At 38.7% G+C, this 20,965-nt stretch overlaps 1 protein-coding gene across 1 annotated transcript in view; it reads left to right on the top strand.

Moving 5' to 3' along the window:
• The window catches only part of PITPNC1 (phosphatidylinositol transfer protein cytoplasmic 1), a 77,054-nt gene that overhangs the window by 35,432 nt on the left and 20,657 nt on the right, over positions 1–20,965 (top strand). Inside the window, 4 exon segments of the mRNA XM_014255767.2 lie at positions 1,091–1,239; positions 3,462–3,550; positions 3,991–3,998; positions 13,011–13,082. Of these exon segments, the coding sequence (XP_014111242.2) occupies positions 1,091–1,239; positions 3,462–3,550; positions 3,991–3,998; positions 13,011–13,082 (318 nt within the window).

Below are 20,965 nucleotides of genomic sequence, written 5' to 3' on the forward strand. Positions count from 1 at the left end.
AGCCATTCTCTAAATTAACAGGTTGTTCTTTGTATTTGAAGGGGGATTGATGTGATTGAAGTGATTAGCATGTATATGCCTAAACAAATTGCTCTGGGGGAGAGAGGGATCCAATCAAGAAATCTGGGTTTGTCCAAAGACAGTTTGTTGCAAGAACCCTGGTGTGTTCAAGAGTGTGCAAAGAACTTGAGAATAAAACTTCGGACCAGAAAATGACCAGGAAAGTACAATTATGCTTTCAAATCTTTGTTAATGAAAGTTCAAGGATGTATTTTTGTTAGATTTCTTTGGAGGCAAAAGCCCTGATGTAGATATGAGACATAATGAGAAAAAAATCAAGTGCAACAATTTATTTTTCTGTGATAGCAAAGTTGGGCCAATCCTCACAGTGTTTGGCTTCCTAAGTTACTTGGGAGTCCATAGAAAAATTATCATTAAATACTTAAATGCATTTTAATAATGAAAATGTAATTTATTGATATTAATAATTAAGTGTAATTATTATTATTGAGATATTTATAATTCTATTATTTATAATAATTATATAGTATAATCATTATATAATAATATTATTTATATTAATATTTAATTCTAATTCTAATTTAATAATGCCAAGTCACTCAAACTTCTTTTTTCAAAGGACTTGGAGTCTACATGTTTTTTTCTTAAGAGCTGGTCCTCCTGTCTCTGTGGACCAGCCACAGTTACCCCAAATCTTATTTCAGCGTTTCATTGTGTTGGCAGGGCAGAAGAATCCTGCCAGAATCCCACAGAACTTTTAGAGTTCACCTGCTGGTTAAAGTCCCTTTAAATTTCAGCATGTGGAAGCACTGGATTAACTGTTTACTGATTCTTAACTGATATACTTATAAAGTCTAATAATAGAGGACTGGCCTAATTCTTTACATTTGTATGCACAAAGGCTTTGTTATTTTTTCCACAAGTGACACCATGGACTTCATAAGATAATGGTTTTCACCTTCAAACTACCTTTTATTTACACATAGCAGTATCTCATTGACTAAGACTGGCTTTTGAATACCCGTGCAGCATAAAACTAATATACTTTGTTCTTGGTTTTGCCTTGCAGTACAGAATTGGACAGCTGTACATGATCAGCAAGCACAGCCATGAGCAGAGTGACCGAGGGGAGGGTGTGGAAGTGGTGCAGAATGAACCCTATGAAGATCCCAACCATGGCAATGGGCAGCTAACAGAAAAACGTGTCTATCTCAACAGGCAAGTGCTGTAAAACAGTAAAACAGTTGCAATACTGTTGAAGTTTTCTGGAAAGGATCAGGAGGTTTTTCAGGCTGCTGTGGATTTTGTTGGGAGGCCAGGATGTCTCTTGAGGATTTCACTCAAGGAGACATGCTTCCATACAGGATGTGCTGGAAACTTCTCCTCTGCCTGCCTTGCTGAGAAACACCAGCACAGTCGTCTCCCTCTTTTCTTTTTCCTGGGCCCACTGCCCTAACAAACTTTGCTTTGCTCTGTTTTGATCTGAACTGATATCTCTTAAAGAAATTTGAGACTGAACTTCATCTGAAGGAGGAGAAATGAGGAAATAAAGAAAATAAAAAAAAAAAGCTAATGTGATCTTCATACCTGTGCTGCTGAAATATAGAGATACTATCTTTTCTTTGAGTGGACCTTGGAAGAATTCATGTGTGTCTGTGGCTGGAACTTGCTAGCAATTCTGAGTATAATCTGTGTTTTGCTCATAAAGTTATTTTTTTCAGGACATGCTGTACTGGTGAAGATAGGTAGACAGGTAAATATGCTACAAACAACAATAACCAAAAAAAAGTGCAAAATGAGCAGATGTATGTTTTCTAGTGTCAGTGTAACCTTAGTTATATTTAGAATTGTTTACTGCCTCTTCTCTCCTACTGGAGTAATGTTTTCAGAAGCTGAAAGTCTCCATCCTTTGGTATTTATAATTTAGGCATCAGAGTAAAGTTTAGCGGGGGTAAGGGGAGCAGTCATAAAACACTGACAGAGGCTGACAAAATAAACATAAGATCTGTTACAGGGAAGTCTGTTATGCAGGATGTAAAATGCTGCTTAAAAGTCTGTACACAAGAAAGGTTTATGTAAAGAAAAGAATCCAGTTTTGAGCAATGTCATTGAAGAGCAAAAGTCAATGCACTTGGCTTTGAATCTGTAGATACTGTACTAACATCTGCATTTTGCCTCTGGACAAATAAAATATTTATATGTAGCCAGATCATGGTTAAATAAGCCTTAATGATCCCAAATGTATTTTCTTCAGAAATTCGCTAATATGGAAACTTAATTTACTTTCTGCACACAGTTATCTAAACAGAACTATTTCAAACATTTACACTTGGGAAATTGAGGTTTGGAAGCATCTCCTGCAGTTCAGTACAGATTCAGTCTTGGCCTGGGTGCTCTGCTCAATGCTTTGCCAGACCAACTCTATTTGAACTGAGTCCCCCAAGTACAGGGATATTTGTGGTGTCCAAGGTCTGCTGTCCTTGAAATAACTAGTTCTGCATCTTTGTTCCTGGCAGCTTCAGTGTTTATAACTGAAGTTATTAAGAGAGGGTTGAAAGATGAATTATAGTGATCTTGCCTTTTTAAATGTTTCTTTGTTCATCAGTTTTTGGTACCCTCTGTGACCAGAGTGCTGGAAATGAGAGCCCCAAGAGCCATGCTAAAAAAATGCTGCCACCCTTCCATAGTATTATTCAATTACCCTTTAATGATCCATTCAAATGGTGTATCTGTGTCTTTGATTTCTGCTTCTGCTGCCTTTGTACCACTGTACTGGTGAGTTTTCTTGACAGAATGAGCTCTGAGCTGTAACATCAGATCCATTCATTCTCTTCACTTTTGATATTTACTTTTCCCATCAGCAAAATGAGACTAATGCTGCCTACCAGCCTCACGAGGTGTTTTGAGTGATCTGTTAATTTTAATATAAAAGCTTCCTACTCAGGAGTTGGTGTTGGTAGTGTGGGAACAGCTGCGTGCCAGGTGAGCTGAGCATGAGGGCTTCAGTGCTGGCAGAGGATATGAAGGAAGAAAGAAGACTCTGTGAGAGATAATGGATCGGGGATTGAAGTGGACCGAAATCCCACATTTCCTCCTGACCTCTTGTTAGAGAGTGCCTCCCTGTGGCTGAGCACACGGTGCCAGCGTTACCCCTTGTTTGGCCTCACCTGTTGAGTGTGGCCAAAGGTTCCAGGCCATGAATTCCTAAAATGAGCAGCCTCAGTTCAGCCCACTCGAAGCTTGCTGCTCTGGCACCCATCTGCTCCCTCTGCGAGGGGAGCACAGCTGAGGCAGAAAGGGAAAATACTCCCAAGAAGTCTGGGTATTGCTGTATTCCCCAAACACCTCACAAATGATGGGCACATTTGGAAGTATCTTTATTTCTACAATACACATAAGTCATAATATATTCTAATTTTATATTTTCTTTTTACTTTCAGCAAACTGCCTAGCTGGGCTAGAGCAGTTGTTCCCAAAATATTTTATGTTACAGAGAAGGCCTGGAATTATTATCCTTACACAATCACAGGTAAGGAATGTGGCAGAAATGGTTGCTGTTTCGTGGTTTGGGGATAGTTTAGTTTATCTTCAGAAGCTGCAAATTAAATATTGATCTACAAGCACCAGGTCTCTTTAACAGCTCCTGTTAAACTGCATGTACTTTTTCACCTTATATTTACTGGTATCAGGAAAGGAAGATTATAGACTAAGGATAGGTAAAAACTGGAGTGTTGGACATATGCAAATTCTTGCTTGTAAAAAAACACCAGGTGCTTGGATTCTGTCTGACTTGTGTCCTTTATTGTCCCTTAGACTTCAGTCAAATATAAATCTGCAGACTATCTGACATATCATTTTTATTGTTAATGTGTACTTACTGTAAGGATCTTGCATGATTGTTTTATTTCATGTTTCTTTTTTTTTCTTTTCCCTCTTCTTTTTTTTTACAAATGGACAATTGGAAATCAGAATACACAGTAAGTGTTTCTTCCTCTTTTTATTCTAAAAATAGAAAAATTATGTAAAATACAGTAGCAGAATCCAGTCTGATTCCTTCTTAATATAACTTATTCATAATACATTCAATAGTGAAACTTTATTTTAGTTATTTTTTTAAGCAATTTAAAGGGAAATTTGAAGTAATTCTAAGGGGATCCTATAATTTATTTTTCTATATTACTTCAATATAATTTGATATGTTTTTTACTTACTGGCTGTAAGAAAGAGAAGATTCTATGAAAAAGGCTGAGGCTTTTAAGGTTCCAGTTGTTACATGGAGACATGAGAACAGATTTTATTTTATTTATTGTTTTATTAACTTATAAAATGCTAATCTCTGGTATAGTATCTGGGAAACTGTACGATCTGTAGACAAAATTAAAGATAATCTGGGCACAGTGCCCAGAAAAATCTGCTATTCCCTCTTGCAGAGCTAAGTCAAAATATAGCACATAAATCATGAGAAAAATTGTTTAAATGTGCTGGCCTCAATAATAACAATAAATTTCCAGAAGCCTTTGGAAGGTAAGGAGGGGGTGGTGAGGAGGTTCCAGGTGAAGGGACCTTTCAGAAACTCCTGCTTTGATTTAGGTTGAACTTCTGACTGCAGGCAAAACATAATGCAGATGTTTCTCTTAATTCTGCAAATGCTCACAATGTTTGTGCAGATTTTTTAAAAGCTCATAAAGCAAAAAGAGAAAAAAATAGTGTGATAAAAAGAAAAAAATAAAGGCATTTAAAGGCTCAGATCTGAAAGCTGGAGACGAAGAGTTGAAACTGTGATGGCCAGGTTTGAAAACCCAAAGCAACAAAATGTGTTTTTCAATATGTGCTACAAGCACTTAGAATATTCATTTGATTGTCAGAGGAAACCCAAAAGTCCCAGAATGGACAGAAGTGACAAGGGACAGATTCCCAGCTGGTTTTGCCAGAAGAGACTTTCAGTAGGGTCTGTCAGAGGTCACATTAATTAAGGTTTACCTTTGATAGCACATTTAATTTCAGGCTGGGAAGTTGACATTTGCTGTGTTGCACTGATATCTCTCCATGGTAAATTTTTTCTTTAACTGAAAGTAAATTTAAATCTTTTAATGTGATTTTTTTTTTCTTTAACTGAAAGAGACAAGTGGGGATGATGCAAAGGGTGGTGGCAGACAGAAGTATGTATCTAAATTTGAAATGCAATACATTATTAAAACCAAACAGCAGTGCTGTACTCAGAGAATCTGAATCAGGAGGTGTTCTCTGTCTGATCTGGTGAAACAACACCTGGTGCAGGTTGGAGGAAGGTACAGCTACAGAAATATTCAAGAGCATCAGCAAAAGTAATTGCAACATTGAAGAGACATGTAAAGAAATATTAAATCAGTCCAGAAATGTAGAAGGTAGGCAAAGCAATCACTAAGTGACAGTGTAACTGCCTAGGGGAGCTGGGGACTAATTACTCACCATGGTGCAAGGAAACAGAACTAGAAATACTGGGAGGAGATGAGGGAAACTGTACTTCAGACAAAAATCTAAAATATGTATTAATGGAGCTGATGGGCTGTGAATTTATCTTCATGGAAAACAGAGACGGAGCCTTTGCCTCAAACTGTTGAATCTAGAACAAAAATGTTAAACATCCCACTGGGAATAATTGCTATCCTTGCCTGGAATATTTCTCTAAGTTTCATCTTCTGTATTCATTAGAGAATTCTGAAAGAAAGAATAAGCCCACAGACATGGCCCAAAATATGTAAGATAGCTTGGAAACCCTTCTCTTAAAGATCATAAATTCTCTCTGAAGGGTCTGTGGGACCTGGTGAGAGTCAAATTGAGCCTCATTTCAAGGAAAACCCATTCTGAAGGCAGACCAATAATTGGATAAATAAAGTATAATCTTATCAAGTTGTACTGCTCTGTGGTATGTTCACACCTTATTAACCTTGTAAGCTCCACTCTAAATAAAGAGAAGGACCTTAAAGGCTCAGCATGTTATTTCAGTTTGTGTTAGTGACTTGGAAGAGGATGTGTTCAGCAGAGTGAACCTTACTGACAGTCTTAAGGTTTTTCAGTTGTAAAATGTGAGGGCTGTTGAGAAATTGCATTCTAGCCCATACTCTGGCATTCAGAAATGCAGTATGGAATAATTTCATCAGTCTGGTTCTCCTGTGAATATTATGGAATTCATAAATACAACCTTCTTAAAGACTTGAAATTAGGACTCCCAAGAAAAAATGCTTATCAGGCTTTGAAAAATAATTTTCAGAACATTGTTCTGTGCCATGGTTGTATAAAAAGCCAAGAGCAATTGGATGCATGAAAACAGCAATGGAAATTACACTGTCGTGATGTTAGTCCTCTGTAATCTGGATCCAGTTATGATGGCATCTGCTTTAAGCAATGGTATTTGTTGCACAGCAACCCCCTAAATTTGACAGCAAACACCACATCTGCTACAGGGTATTATTGACAACCATGTTAACAGCATGTAAAACAACTGACATGCTTGAGATAATGAGTTTAACAGAACTATTGCACAAGTGATGCTTTTGTGGGGTGTAATTTGTGCTGTAGGGTCATATCAGGAGAGCATTTGCAAATGCACCTCGTTAAAGCTGCCATGCAAAAGATTTCCTCTCTCTGGAAGATGACACATGGGGACTGTCCCAAGAAGTGCTGTATCAGAGCTGGAGCTAATCCTTGAAAGCTTCCTGCTGACATTGAGAGGGAGGAGGAAGTCAAAAAATACTGTCAAAGCTGAAGCCAAAGGAAGTCATCCAGATTTCAGGATTCTATTTAGGGAATAAAATATTCCTGTAAAGTTCAAAGTTTTAGTGGTTGGGGTGTTACTTCAGAACTGAATGTGAGAAGGCATCTTCAAGTTAGACACTGGAGCTGCTTTGGTTTTGATCTTGTCATTAGAAACCTGACAAGATATCTTGCTAAAATACACATTTAGGTTTTATCTACAAATCCATTTATATTGTGATTAGGTTGATATTAAGATAATTGACCTGGGATACCATACTTAGGATGCAGCAGAAGGGGAGCCCTATAGGAGTAACTCCAGTGGATTCCACTCCATAAGCAATTCCAGGGCTTGGGTATGGTCAGGTGCCTCCTGCCCAGCTACAGCCGCTCCTGGGTAATGGCTGCTGTGGCCGCTGGCTTTGGAAGGAATTCCCTTGCTGGTTAGGGACCTTTTTCTCTTGGAGGATGGAGACAAGATGCCTTGCAGCTCTCAACAACCCCTTGTGTGCCAGCTTATCGCAGCCTTTGCAAATATGTATCTTTAGTGGAAAATATTTATGCTGTTCACAGTGGCAAGAACAACTGAATTTTCAGGAGGCTTTGTTATTTTTATTTCTGAGCTCGCCCAGCAAGATTAGAAATAATTAACTAGAAAGCAAACTATTGCAAACCAAACGAAGAAGAATTGCATAGAACTATGTTTCTTTACCTGCATTGGGATATTGTTAGAAAATAAACAGCACAAAGCAAATATCAATTCAACCTGCTCAAGTAATAGTGGAGAGTCTGGAAAACAAAAGAGGAGCCTCAAGCAAACAAATAATCAGATCATGAATGTTTGGTGACTAAACCATGGTACAAAATCTTCATGTGATCGAAGTACACTGAAAATGAGCCAAAGTTTAGCTCTCAAGCTGGAGTAGAAAATGGTTAGGAAAATTACAAAGATAATTTAAGCAAACTCCTCTGGGTTTGAAGGTGCAGTTCAAGTGTTTACCAGGGATCAGTTCAGATAGATTTGCCACCTGACCTGAATGGCTTTGGTGTTGTTAGCAATTTCAGTTCTGGGGCTGAAATTTTAAAACAGCTGGATAATTCTTTTGTGTATAATTTATGGACAATTGTTAGTTTCACAATTATATAGACAAAACAAGCAATAAAATGGCATTGTTTGCTCTGTACAAGGAGAAGAAGCATTCCTTCAACATTCCAGTGTCCCAAATTAACTTATGACTAGAATATAAATCCAGAATATTTATGAAAAACAGCTATGGAACAGAAAGCAAGAGACAACAATTCCTTTGGTGATTTATCACAATGACATTTATTCATCTACAGCAAATGACTGATTATAATACAAAATAAAATTATGTCATCTGGTATGTGTCAAGGCCCTAGAGTAAAAGTTGCTAAATGGTCCATTACTGACCTGCTGGTTTCTGATTATTTTTGAGAACAGGCATGGTTTGTGCTTCACTTAGCTGCTGGTTTATCCATGAAGTAAATTATCTGGAAGGAATGTTTTTATATTGTTATTTTTATAATGAGATGACTTGACAAGGAAAACGGTTGTTTCAGATAAACATTGCTGTAGAGTTCTTTCCTGTGTTCTCTTTATCTGACTACCAGCCCTTGAAATTTGGATCTAACCCCTCACTCTTCAGTGCTGAAACTTTTCTGCAGTTTGAGGATTTGAAGAGTCTGCATCAAAAATGCAGCAGAATCTGTACTGCAGGATTAGAGCCTAATGCAAAGTTACTACCAGCATCCTCCCATCTTACCCCCATAACTCAGAAAACAGTCTCACTGGTGCCTTTGTCCTGGGAAAACACAGGTTTATTTCCCTTAGAGGTTCTAGCAAAAGGAAGGACCTCTGTAGCATTTATAAAAAAAAAATAATACATTTTTTAGAGAGCTGCAAACCTATATTCTCATTTAATAGCTTAGTCCCATTGAAACAAGTAACTCAAACTGCTTGGGTGAATTCCCCTTTTCCAGCACTGGCTTATTCCAAGGCAATCCAGCCCCCTCTCTGATGGATGGGACTGTCATTTCCACTTGTGCACGCTGCTTTTCACTTCCTTTCTTCTTCAATAAGCAGGTTACTCTTCCCATGTATCAAAGAAAAAGATCCTAAGGGAAGGCAAAGCCGGAGATAAGAGTTTTATAGCAGTTGGAGGCAACTTGTTAGTCATCGTTCCATCTCCAGGTTATTGTATACAATACAAACAGTGGTTTTCTTTCACAGCTTGTTTATGAGAGTTTTGCTCCCATGTTTATTTTAAAGCCCTGTTTTTTGCATTGTTCTTTCCCTTTCCACTCAACAGTACTTTTGTTTGCTGTTTGCCACCTTCCTGTGCTTATCTTGCTTTCCATATTCTCCTCCCTCTTGCTGAGTCACATCTTCCAAATGCCATCGCCCTGCCCAGCCCTTTCCGTCTATTCTCTTCCAGCCTTGTCACCCTGATTGATGCTGGTTTGTGCCTGGGTGACCTGATCACACAGCAGCTCTGGGGGCTCACATGCACAGCTGTCTGGAGCAATCTGAGGGGAGCCAGTAACTCCCCATTGTCCATTTTCCAAAAAACATTGAATATTCCACCTTCCATCACACCACAGTCCCACATCCCCTTTGTCGCTTACAGCAAAGTTGGGACTCCATTTCTCTTTCCCAGGTTCTTGATCTTCAATAAAGAAATGCTGTTGTTATCCCCTGAGTACAAAAATAGTGCCCAAAAATTTTGAATTTAAGGGATGTGATATATGAAAGTTACCCTATAGAAAAGATATCATTTGCTTGAACACTCACCTCATAGCAGCAGTCACTGTGTTCTTTATGGTCCATGGAGATTGCTCTGTAAAGAATCCAGTTCCACCTGTGTTGTCAAAATAATGCATATGTGACCATATTAAAAAAATGAGCAGTCTGAGAAGTGGTGGAAGATGAGAGAGAACATTTACATGAAATGTCTGCCTTGCTGGGGGTTTATGTTAAGATTTAGGGAAATATGCTTCTGCTGCTTAAAAAAAAAAAAAAGTGGGATTAATTTTTACTGTACAGAAATAACTGCCAAGGATTGTGGATTAATATTCACAAGGAGCAGGAGAGGTGAAGAGCAAGGATGAGGTCTCCAGCAGGTCTTTGAACATTCTGCAGGCAGGAACCACATGGAAGATAAAACCAGCTGCAACAGTATTGATGAACTGGCATCGCTGGCACAGAGCAGGTTCCAGAGGGTGAAGAAACCTCTCAGACCAATATATTTACTGACAACTCCAGTAATTCCCACAGCCACCTCAGGCATAATTACTACACAAAGGTTAATTTGACAGCCCTCTCCATTAAATGACTGTCACACACCCTTGTGTGTTTGACTGTCTCTTTAAGACTTTGGCAAGTGTTTTGGCACACTTCGGTTCTACCCTGTTCTTGTAAGTGTTGCTTATTGCTATGGCAACGCTAATCAATCATCATGCTAAAAATAGGCCTTTCGTTTTTCAAGAGGTTATATGTAGGGAATTGCAAACGCAACTGCAGGCTGTGCTTTCCATATGCTGCTTTCATTCCCTTCATTCGAACGTGGAAATGCCCCTGCTCACAGCTGGTAATTACTGGTACACTCCTGCTATTGCACTGGGTACTCTCTTGAGCCTTAAACCTCTCCTGGTTCTTCCAAAATTGGGGTGCCAAATATAGAAAGTTTAGGAAAAAGAGAAAAAAAATCCCTGAATATTCTCCTTACTTATTTTTGAGTGTCACAGGTGTGCTGGGTTATAACAGTTTTTAAAAGAGTTTTATAAGACATCTAAAAAATCCAGAGATGACAATACCTAAGATGCCTCCTTTGAGAGCTTTACACAAAAACACCTTATCATTGAAGACACTGTGACTGAAGATTTTGAATTATTCTGTAGAATTTAAGTTTAATTTCAAGTTAAAGATTGAATTTGCCACTATTTCATTCCCAAGAGGAACCCTACAAGCTGTAGAGGTGGTGAAACAGAGAACTAGAAACAGTGCCCTGTGCATTCCTGTGTGTGCTGGGGATCGATCACCTCCAGGTCAGCACTGGAAGAACACGGGCCCCAGAGGAGGCAGAGCAGAAAGGGAGTGGTGCTCAGAAGAAAATAAGAATCTCCTGAAAGGTTTATTACCTACTATTCACTCCCCAGTTTGATTCTGACTGTTGCATAACAGTTTTAATCCCCAGTTAAGTAAATATGTGGCCACTTGAGGGGAAAAATCCTAACTTTTTACACGATGAATAATAGTCTTTTGAATGATGCATAAACAGTTTTCTGGTTCTGCCAGAGCTCTCTGCCAGTTAGTCAGAGTGCAGCTGATGAATCATGAGACACATTCTGTGAAATGTTCAAAAATTTGGACCCTGCTAAGTGTTCCTGTAAGGCAGTGAGACCCCCCACAGCTGCTGGAGCAGTGGTTGCCAGCCAGTTGAGTTTCTGAGAGAGATTTTTGCGGTGGAGGACTTTCTGGTGAATTTGAATTTTCATTTGGGGTAACCCATGTTACCATTTATAATCTCAAATTAGGTTGTTACTGTTCTCTCCTTCATAATAAACACAGAGAGAGGCTGCCTGTGGGTGGCTTTAGAGAAAGTGGCTCTCTGATGAGGTGGCTTGAGGTAAATGGCACCATTCTTCTAAGCTATTCTAAGGATCCTTGGTCTTACCTTAATACTTCTATTTGAAATACAAGGTTAGAAGATCTCTTGTTTTAATTAGAGTTTAGATTCTGGGTCACAGGAATCAACAAGTAGACTCAAACAGTGGCTTGCTGAGTGACACATTTCGGTGTCATGACCTGACTGACTGCTGGCAACCTCTGGACAGTGATTGAAAATAGCAGGCACTTCTTTAATACCAAGGTAGAAGGGAAATCTGGCATTTGGCTTTATTCATAATTCCCTCTGAAACTGCAGATGTGCTTCAGATCAATAGCACAAAGGGGGTTTTGCCTTCCATGGCACCAGAACCTTATTTTGAGGAATCTGTCTCACTTGTTTTATCAACAAGAATTGATTCTAGGTGTGCTTATTGGTAGTGGATATCCTGTGGTCAGAAGACAAAACAGTGACTTGTTGGGTGATACCCACTGAAGGAGGGATGTATTTGCTGCAGTCTCCAAGGAGCTGCTTCTCATTTCAGTTGTTGTACTACTCCTGACCTCCTAAATGCCCTCTTCCCTTACATCACCCTCAGAAGAACTCTCTGAACGTTTTCAAGCCTGAACTTGGACCAGCAGCAGTGTGAACACTGAGGCATCCAAACATCCTCATTGTATAACCTGTATGTACAGCCCATGAAAGAGTCATTTGCCATAGGGGATTAGTGATGCATCACACAAGGAACTGGCAGTTAATGCAAGGAAAGCCTTGGTGACTAACAGGAAAGATGCTGAACTAGTGTCATTTAGAGCTGGTTAGACAGCTGCTATATCTGCCTATCTGAAAACTTGCTTTGAAAGAAGAACTGTGAAATGATAAATAGAATATATTTGAAATATTTATTATGATGGGATTATGTTGCCTACTATTACAAATTCTAGTCTTCATAAGCCAACTAAGCTAAGCAATCCTCAGAAAATAAATTTATTTTCCCATGTAAATACAGAATATTAATCTTTAGAAGAAAAACATCAGTGTATTTTTTTTTTTGCGTTATTATCTAAAGATTTATTCGGATTTAGTATAAAGGAATTTTCACAGGAGCTCATAATCCATCTTCCTATTTCATTAATAGGAAATTATGCTAAAATTCATTTCTCACTGAAAATTAAGAAAAAGCCCTCACATATGAAAGCATTTCTCTCTGTTTGGTCAGGACCTGCATCTGGTGAAGTGTCTTTTGGTTTTTCTATATGAGGGATAGACTGGTCTATGTTGAGGGGTATTGAGTTGCTCTCAAGATCTTAGTGAGCTGAATTTCTAACAAGACATTCAGGACATTCATACTCCTGGGCATAGTGAGCATGAAAACCATTGCATCTAATTATTCCAGACTCTTTATACTGATTTATTTATATCTTCATTATAATTTCCAGCTTTTAGATAGAATCTCTGGATCCCTCCAGATGCATCAAACCTTTCAGGTTTACGTTCTGTGAACATTTATTCTTTTTCTTGAAGTAATCTGAAAAAAATAGGAAAGGGGATACCAAAAGGGATGTACTGAATATGTCAGTTGATGAAGCAAGGAATATTTCTTGTATTAAACATACTTTTCTTTTGTTGCAGTGTTCGTTTTTGCCTAAATTCTCCATTCATATAGAGACAAAATATGAGGACAACAAAGGAAGCAATGACAGTGTAAGTATGGCACCTTTTGCAAAAGTTTATTTAATCCTCTTTGTTAACCACAGTCTGTGTCTGGGGCCTGGAGGTCTCTCAGTTTGGGAAAAAGGCCCCATCAAACTTGTGCCTTTGACCCTCTCTGAATGTCCTGGTCCTGAGCGGCTGCAGAGGAGTTACCTCTGAAGTACCAGGAGACAAAAGATCTGTGTACACACCTTCCTTTCTGCCTCTTCTGTTCTGTTCTGTTCTTCTCTAAACACGACATAATTTACATATATGAATTTAGTCGTGATTAACATTTAAGAAAAGTAAAGATGACTGGGTTTTTTTTGGTGAGCTTGTATTCTCCTTTCTGTGTTTCACATTATTATCTCTGAACAAAGGGAGTTGAATTCCAAGGAGGTGTCAGGAAGAACAAACAGGAAACTAAACAATGGTCAGAGATGAGAGATCTCAGTAAGCAGCTTGGGGAAACAATGGCTGTGTACTTAGGTGATGCTTTTGGCAATCACTTACCTGAAGTTAAAAATTTTCAGAGTTAGAGCTTAGAGACAAGAAGGACAATTAACTATGTAAAATCCTCTTTAGAGGAAGGGTGGGAGTGACTAACCAGCAGCTGCTGGTCAGAGAGGCTCAGGAGCAGACTTAGCAGGTTAGTCAGACTTTGTTGTGCAGAGAGCAAAGCAGAGTCATTCACCTTGCAAAAAAAGAGAATAACTTTCAATAAAGCCCAGCATGTAAAGATTGAGCCCTTGGGTTCATACACAAATATGTTTCTCCCTGTTTCATTTTGGTGTGCATTGGCTGCAGACTATGGGAAGAAGTTCCTTATAGGCATGAAATAAAGTTTAAATGTCTGGAAATTTGATCTGTAAAATAGAGAAACCCAATGATGGGGTGTTTGACCTCATTCTTGAGAAGGAAAAAGGGCAGTCAAACAGATTTTAAGGGGTCTGAGCACAGCCTTCCAGTGTTTTGGGGTGTCCTTCCAGCAGCCTTGGTAAGAGGAAGGTGTTCTTTTCTCCAGGTGGGAGGTACATTTCCTTCAGTCCCCTGGGGCTGCCTGTTCATGAGGCTGACAGCTGTTGCACTGCTTATGGCAGAATAATTACATGTACAAGAACAAGGTGGAATTTGGAATAATGCTTTTGGCATGCAGACACTTTCCCACTGGGAACATGACAGGGATCATCTATTAACCACCAGATACCAACCACTCATAGCTGCTGCTACTCTAAGCCAGATCAGTGAGTGAATTAAAAAGAAGCGTGTTGCATTACCAGCTAGATGAACATTGTGTAATTTATGCACTTTTTAATGTTCACTTCTGCTTTTTGGCAGCACTTTAATGCAGAGCAAGCCCACACCTTTGGTTTGGGGAGGGTGCAGACTAATTTTCTGCTGCATTATAATGTCAGCAGTGAGCAGACATGATCTGGGCTGCTGTCTGACAGAGGAAGAACTGAAGCTATTTAAGCATAGTGAATTCTTTCAGTGTGTCAGCTTGTGGCTAAAATACTGTGAATCAAGCCCTGAACAGTATCCAGCCAGGGAATTCAGATGAAAGTGGCACAGAGGTGGGATATTCCAGTGATGTAAATCAAAGAAACTCTATTCTGCTTGAATCCAGCTCTTCCAATGTCATTTTTACCAGAGTGCCAGCAGGGTAATATCATATTACCTTTCTAGTGCAGCACCTGAGTCACACACTAAGCCAGTGTTTGCCTAGATTAAGAGATTTCACTGACCCCTACTTGAACTGAGGAGAAGAAAGAGCAGCTGAATTAGAGGGTTGCACTCCAGCCCTAATTCCCCTGATTTTGTAATTCTGAGAGCTGTGCTGTTCCCTGGTGTGAACACAATAAACCAATGGAAGATCTACATTTTTATACTCCCCTGACCTTTATCTGGGACCACAGACATGACTGGTACAGCACTGAAATGCTGGAAGGTTCCTAAATATGGAGAGGCTTCTGTTAATCCAAACACTTTGGAACTAGGAGTAGGAGTCAACCTCATTGCCATTACTCAATGGGCAGGCTTAAACTTCACTTAAAAACTTGCAAAATGCATTTCTTCTTTGTGTCAGATGAGTTTAGATTAAATGTCATTGTTCGTCTGGGTAGAAAACAACAGGAAGCATAGCACCCATTCCTATGGATTTCCATAGATACACTCTATTTTCCTTCATTGCAACTATCAGCCTTGTCTGATGAAGAAATAATTAATCAAAAAATACTTCTGTAAATTTTGCAGTTGTAATGCAAAATAGACTGAATGAATATTAATGTTCCAGTAATGAAAGCAATAATACAAATCTGATTTTAACTCAGCTATTTCTCAATGTATTTTTTTAGATCATACAGGTTTTTTGAAATCTTTGCACTCTGATCTATTCTTCATTTCCATACTGTCTGATAAAGTAGATATTGATTGTGAAAAACAATGCTTAGATATAAGGATACTAAAACTAATTCCACTGATCCATGGAAGAAAGCAATATAAATTGTCTTAGGTTCCTGTCATTTGATAGGCTAGGTTGTTACTAGAATTATTTTATTTAACATGTTGTGTTGTCTGGTATAATTCTACCTAATTATTGCAATATATCTTGATGAAAACTTCGTACTGATTTTTCTTCCCATTTGGCATGATAGAAGATAGTGCTGATACTTGTGAAATATAGTAGGTGCTCTGGAACCTGATTTTCCTATGTCTCAGACTTCATTATAATTTTAAGATATTTTAAATGTGCTAAAGCATTCTTGTTCCAATCTGTTAAAGTTTGCAGTTGATTTGCACAAATATAAACACTGACAGAAAGAACAATGGACAATAAATGTCTTTATTTAACCTTGTGTAGTAGTGCAGAGCCATAAATCCACTGAGCTGTGATTTCAGTGCTCAGAGCAGCTGATTTTGATGTATCCCATGTAGATGTTCCATGGCAACTCTATTCTTAGAAAAACAGAGCCAGTGTTGGATGAACATGTGAGTACATCAAATATTGTCCCTGCTACCTTGCAGCTTTACAGCTTCATTAACACTGTCAGAAACTGGACCAGTGAGTCAGGCCAGTCAGTGTTTCCTCTTGCAGATCTTTTAAATTAAAGGTCAGCTTCTTAAAGAGAAATTTTACTTTTATTTTGAATTACAAAATGGAATTTTAAAAAATTGTAATGATCTGTGAGATGTTAATGACACAGGAGTCATGAAAATATTGCTTCCCTTTGTATCCTGAGCTGCTTCCATTGCTCTGGGTGGCATTGGGAATGCTGGGCAGGGGGCAGTGCTGGTGCCTACAGCAAACAGCTTCAGTGGGAACAGACCAGTGTAAAAGGACACAGTAATCACACCCTTCTCCCAAAGGAAAATCAGCACTTTGGGAATTTGAGTATGGATAGATAAAGTCTGTATTCTGAATATTAAAAACATAAGGGACATCTGAGACATTTCTTACAGGTATCTACTGAATGAAATGGTAGAAATCCAGGCAGGAGGGTGACATTTACTCATTTTGTGCCAATAAATTGTGTGTGTGCTTTCCATTAGAAGACTTTTTTATTTGGACAGGTATTTTCTTTCAACAGTCCATTGACTGGTCAGTATTTATGTCACAAATGACTAATTCAGTCAAACTGTCATCTCTCACTTCTCTCCCATCAATTTTTCTTACTATTTCAGTGTGCACTACAGACACACATTTTGGGATATTTTCCTTTTAGTGGGGAATGCACCAACTGTGTGTTACAATCAGCTGTGTTGATTCCAGGGACCCACCATATGGCCGAGTGGCTGCTGTAATCAATGCCCAGCCATGTCACACATGGCAGCGCTGTCCCTGCGTGTCACACTCCAGTACTCAGGAAAATGTCTGCAAAGCAGCTGAAAGCACAGGAAAGGCAGAGTGGGGACAGACACTGCTCAAGCAAATCACTGAACCATAGAGATGTTCAGTTTTCCTATTTGTTGCACAAGGATCATTATGTTTGACTGATTTCTGTTGATTTGTTTTGTTTTGGTTTTTAGTCACAGAATTAATTGCTGCTGATATTTGGGCAGTGATTTTTTTTTTTTGCCATCTGATGGTGTCTGGGGAAAGCAAAGAAAGTACAGCTTGTCAAATAATTCAAAGGTTGTCAATAATGAAAATTCACTGTATGTAAAACTTCCAGTGCCTTGCTCTTTGTAGCATAACATTTTTCTCTGGAAAACTCAGTGGCTGGATCTTGATTATGAAACTAAAGTAAAATAAATTTTAGGTATGACAGCTAACAAGAAAATTCATTTCTAGTATGGTTGACTTTAGGGTGTTTTTTTCTCTATTTTTGTCTCCTATCTTAGTAATGTGGAACTAGGTTGTAACAAACTTGAATATAGCACATGGAAATTAAATGTAAATTCACTATTTAAGGCAACTGCCATGAAACACTGATTTCAGCTGAAAAAGGATTCAGCTGTGCCCTGGTTTAGCCTCACTGCACCACAGGATCTCATTCTGGAAACTGTCAAAAGGATTGCTGGGCATCACTCAAAATATGGCAAAGTCAAATCAAGGGACACTTTTAGGATGATTTTATTTGCACCTGGACTTTTCCTGTACAATGGCACCGAGTATCCCATAATTTGCAATGAAAAAATCATGATTTTGTGATGCTCTTCCCCCCTCTAGTAAGTCTGAAAAGGTAAAGGCAAACAAGTGGAAAGGTTAGTCTGAAATTCCTCCTGAGGGAAGAGCTCTCTTTGTTGAACTGCAGATCGTATGTCCCAAGCACATATGGCTATCGCTGAACATATGACAAGGCCCACACTGACAGAGTGTGAACAAGTGATATGGTTGTGCCTCTACTTTTTGATTTTTCTAAATGAACTACTGAAGTTAGTCAGTAAATCTGGCACTTGAACTAGATGTGATTTAAAAAAACTAATCCCAGTAAATATTATAGATAGTCTATTGTGGTCTTGGAAGCGCAGCTACTTTGACATAATTACATAAAAATCCAGTTCTCTGTCCAAGAAAGTACAAATCTTAATGAGATATTTTATAAGAGATGGAATAATAGGGAAGTTGTGACATGGAGATCAAATGGAGCAGGGAGCAAGGCTGCAGATAAATATGTGGCATACAGGGATATTCCCAGCTAGTTCAGGGATCCAAATTTTCTCTTCTCAAAGAGAGATTCAATCTTTTCCCATAGAAAAATTGCTCCCAATTATGTGTGTACACATAAATAGTTTTATCCCATGAACAGGTTTGAAATTGATCAATTCCTGTAATCTCTGCCCAAATAAATCTCAAAAGGAAATTAGGGAATTCGGAAGTAGCTGAGGTTGGAGCACGATTTACTGAGATGTTACACACTGAACAAACTCCATGGGTTGAGTTCTGAGTCGGAGTTTTCCTTCAGGAAAATGAGAGCTCCAGTGGGGCAGGTGACAGAACCTTCTCAAGGTCTGCAGCAACACCCTGGGAAGCAGCCAGTGGCTCTGGCCGTGGCAATCTGCGGAGATGAGAATTTCAAGGTGGAGAGTATATTTTGTGCATTTTTATAATGGAAGGAATTACTGTTCTTGCAGTCCTTACCACAATTACAGCCCTGCCATGAATTAGCTGTCTCTTTACAGCCTTCTGACCACAAACTCCTCGTGTTTAGGCTGGGAAAAAAGGCATTTTGTAGTAATGACAGAGCCAAACACCTTTCCAACTGAAAATCCCTTGGATGGTTCCTTTGCTCTTGAAGATGGAAAACAAACATCACAAGAGAGAATCATGTATTATGAAACAAAGCCAAGCCAGAGGCACAAATGTGACCCTTGGAGTCCTGGAGGTGCAGATGAGTGAGGAGTTTGCCAGTGTGGATGGAATCAATGCATTCAGCAGAAACTGGCATTATGCTGTTTATAGCCAGTCCAGGTTAGCTGTGGAGATCGGCCATAAAAGTTACATTTTAAATTAACTACATCTGATTAAAATTGAAGCAGCAACTTAGCCAGAAAACAGAAAAAAAAAAAAGAAAAAAAAAATAGGAAAAAATGCTTGAAGAAAAGAGGATATTAAATTTTATATCATAGCCTAACCTGACTTTCTGTTCTGACTGTGGCTGCCAGGAGAAGGGAAGTCACTAGCAAAACATGTGCCAGGACATGTCCTTGTAGGGCAGAAGGGAAACAAAGGAATGAAATTTAAATTTCACCAGGACTTCCATTTCTGCAGTATCCTGTATGAGCTGTCTTTCCTGAGGTTCTGGAATCACCTGCCTGGAGGTGTTTTGTGTACTTTTGGTTGGCTGATTGGTTGGTTTTGACTTGGTTGGTTTGTTGTTTTGGGGGGGTTTTGGGTCTTTTGGGTTGGTTTTTTGTTTTTTTAGTTTTCACCAAAAGAAACCACTGACCCAGTTGAAACCTTTCTCTCACTTTTCTGTCATTCTGTGGGTGATGTAGTCTAAATCATGCTGAGTTTTCATTCCTCTTAGGAAGGGGAAGTATATAAATGTTTGTTGTAAAAAAGCTGTCATGTTACTCCTCCCAAAATAAAACCAAAACCCATGGCAAAAAGGCCACTTCAGTCAGAATGTTTTCCATTTGATTGTATATTTTAATCTCAATTAATTTCTTGGCTTCCAAATGTAAAGCCTGTCCAGTTCTTTCCAATATAATATTTAATATTCTGTCTTTCTACATCATCTTCTTAAGGATACAGATTGTTCTCACCAATCAGTTTCTGCACATTTGCAAATACAGTTGCACAGATTGGGAGCCTTATGCTTCTTTTTGTGGCCTTTAATCTTTTCCTTTAAAACTTTTAAGTTTCTTTGGTCCCTTTGATCCCAACCACAATAAACCCATCCTCCCTACAGGCTTTCAGGCAATCCAAGATTCTGTGGCTAGGAGAGGCAAGAGAATTAGAGCTAAAATCAGTCTTGTTCTCTAATGACTTCTTATTTTCGACTGCTGATAGAATGAGAAGATTAAATCTCTAGCTGCAAATCTTGTGAGGACAATCTGAGAAAGGGAGAAGCATAAATGATTAGACAACAAGTTCTGCTGGCAAAGGGAAGTGAGAATGTCATTCAGCAAACTTCTGGAATAAAGGAAATGGTCAGAGACAGCCTCGGAAGCAAATAAGGCATCGTTGAAATGGTTGAAAAATTCCTCCTGGTTTTGACAGATTGGCAAAGGCATCTGTCATCCCCACTTCCATCACAGAATGTTAAAGAGAGAAAAGGAATTCAGAACTATTTTCATATGAGGTGAAATATGTGGATCAAGCCTGGGACAGAGCAGGGCACATTTCTTTGGATAAGATACTGGGTAATAACCTCCATTGAAGTCCTTGCAAATGGGCAGAGATTTGCATGTGCTTGAATTTATGGGGCTTGAACCTAAACCATGGAAAGATTCAAAGCTTCAGCTGACCTAGTAATGTCCATTTAAGTGCAATTTACATTATTTTAGAGAGATTATGGTGAAATACATCTTGTTCTGGAAATAGTTCAACTGATTTCATCAGGGGCTGCTCTATATTTCTGAATTTGTTTAGGAAGAAAGCAAGCAAGGAAGCTCCTAAAAGGCGACCTGTATTCTATACCTAAACACAGAAGTGATTTACATCGATGTACCCAATGCAGAGAAGGAGCACTACAGGAGAAGGGCTTCCCAGTTCCAATTTGTTCAAATAATCAATATATTTTTTTGCATAAAAACAATTGGAGAAGCATAATAATAGAAATAAAACCAGGTTGGAGTTTCTCAGTTTTTCTGCTGTTTGGGATGCACAAACATGTTACATCCAGCTCAGTGAGCGTTCAGTGCTGCCTGTTTTATTCACTACTAAGACAAGTTAAAATTGTAGAGTAAAACTTCAGCTTTTCCTGTATTTGAAGATGATTTCCTGAGCA

Source organism: Pseudopodoces humilis, chromosome 21, assembly GCF_049639895.1.
Source record: "Pseudopodoces humilis isolate 2021_Gansu_Grassland_sample_001 chromosome 21, ASM4963989v1, whole genome shotgun sequence".
NCBI classification, from domain to species: domain Eukaryota; kingdom Metazoa; phylum Chordata; class Aves; order Passeriformes; family Paridae; genus Pseudopodoces; species Pseudopodoces humilis.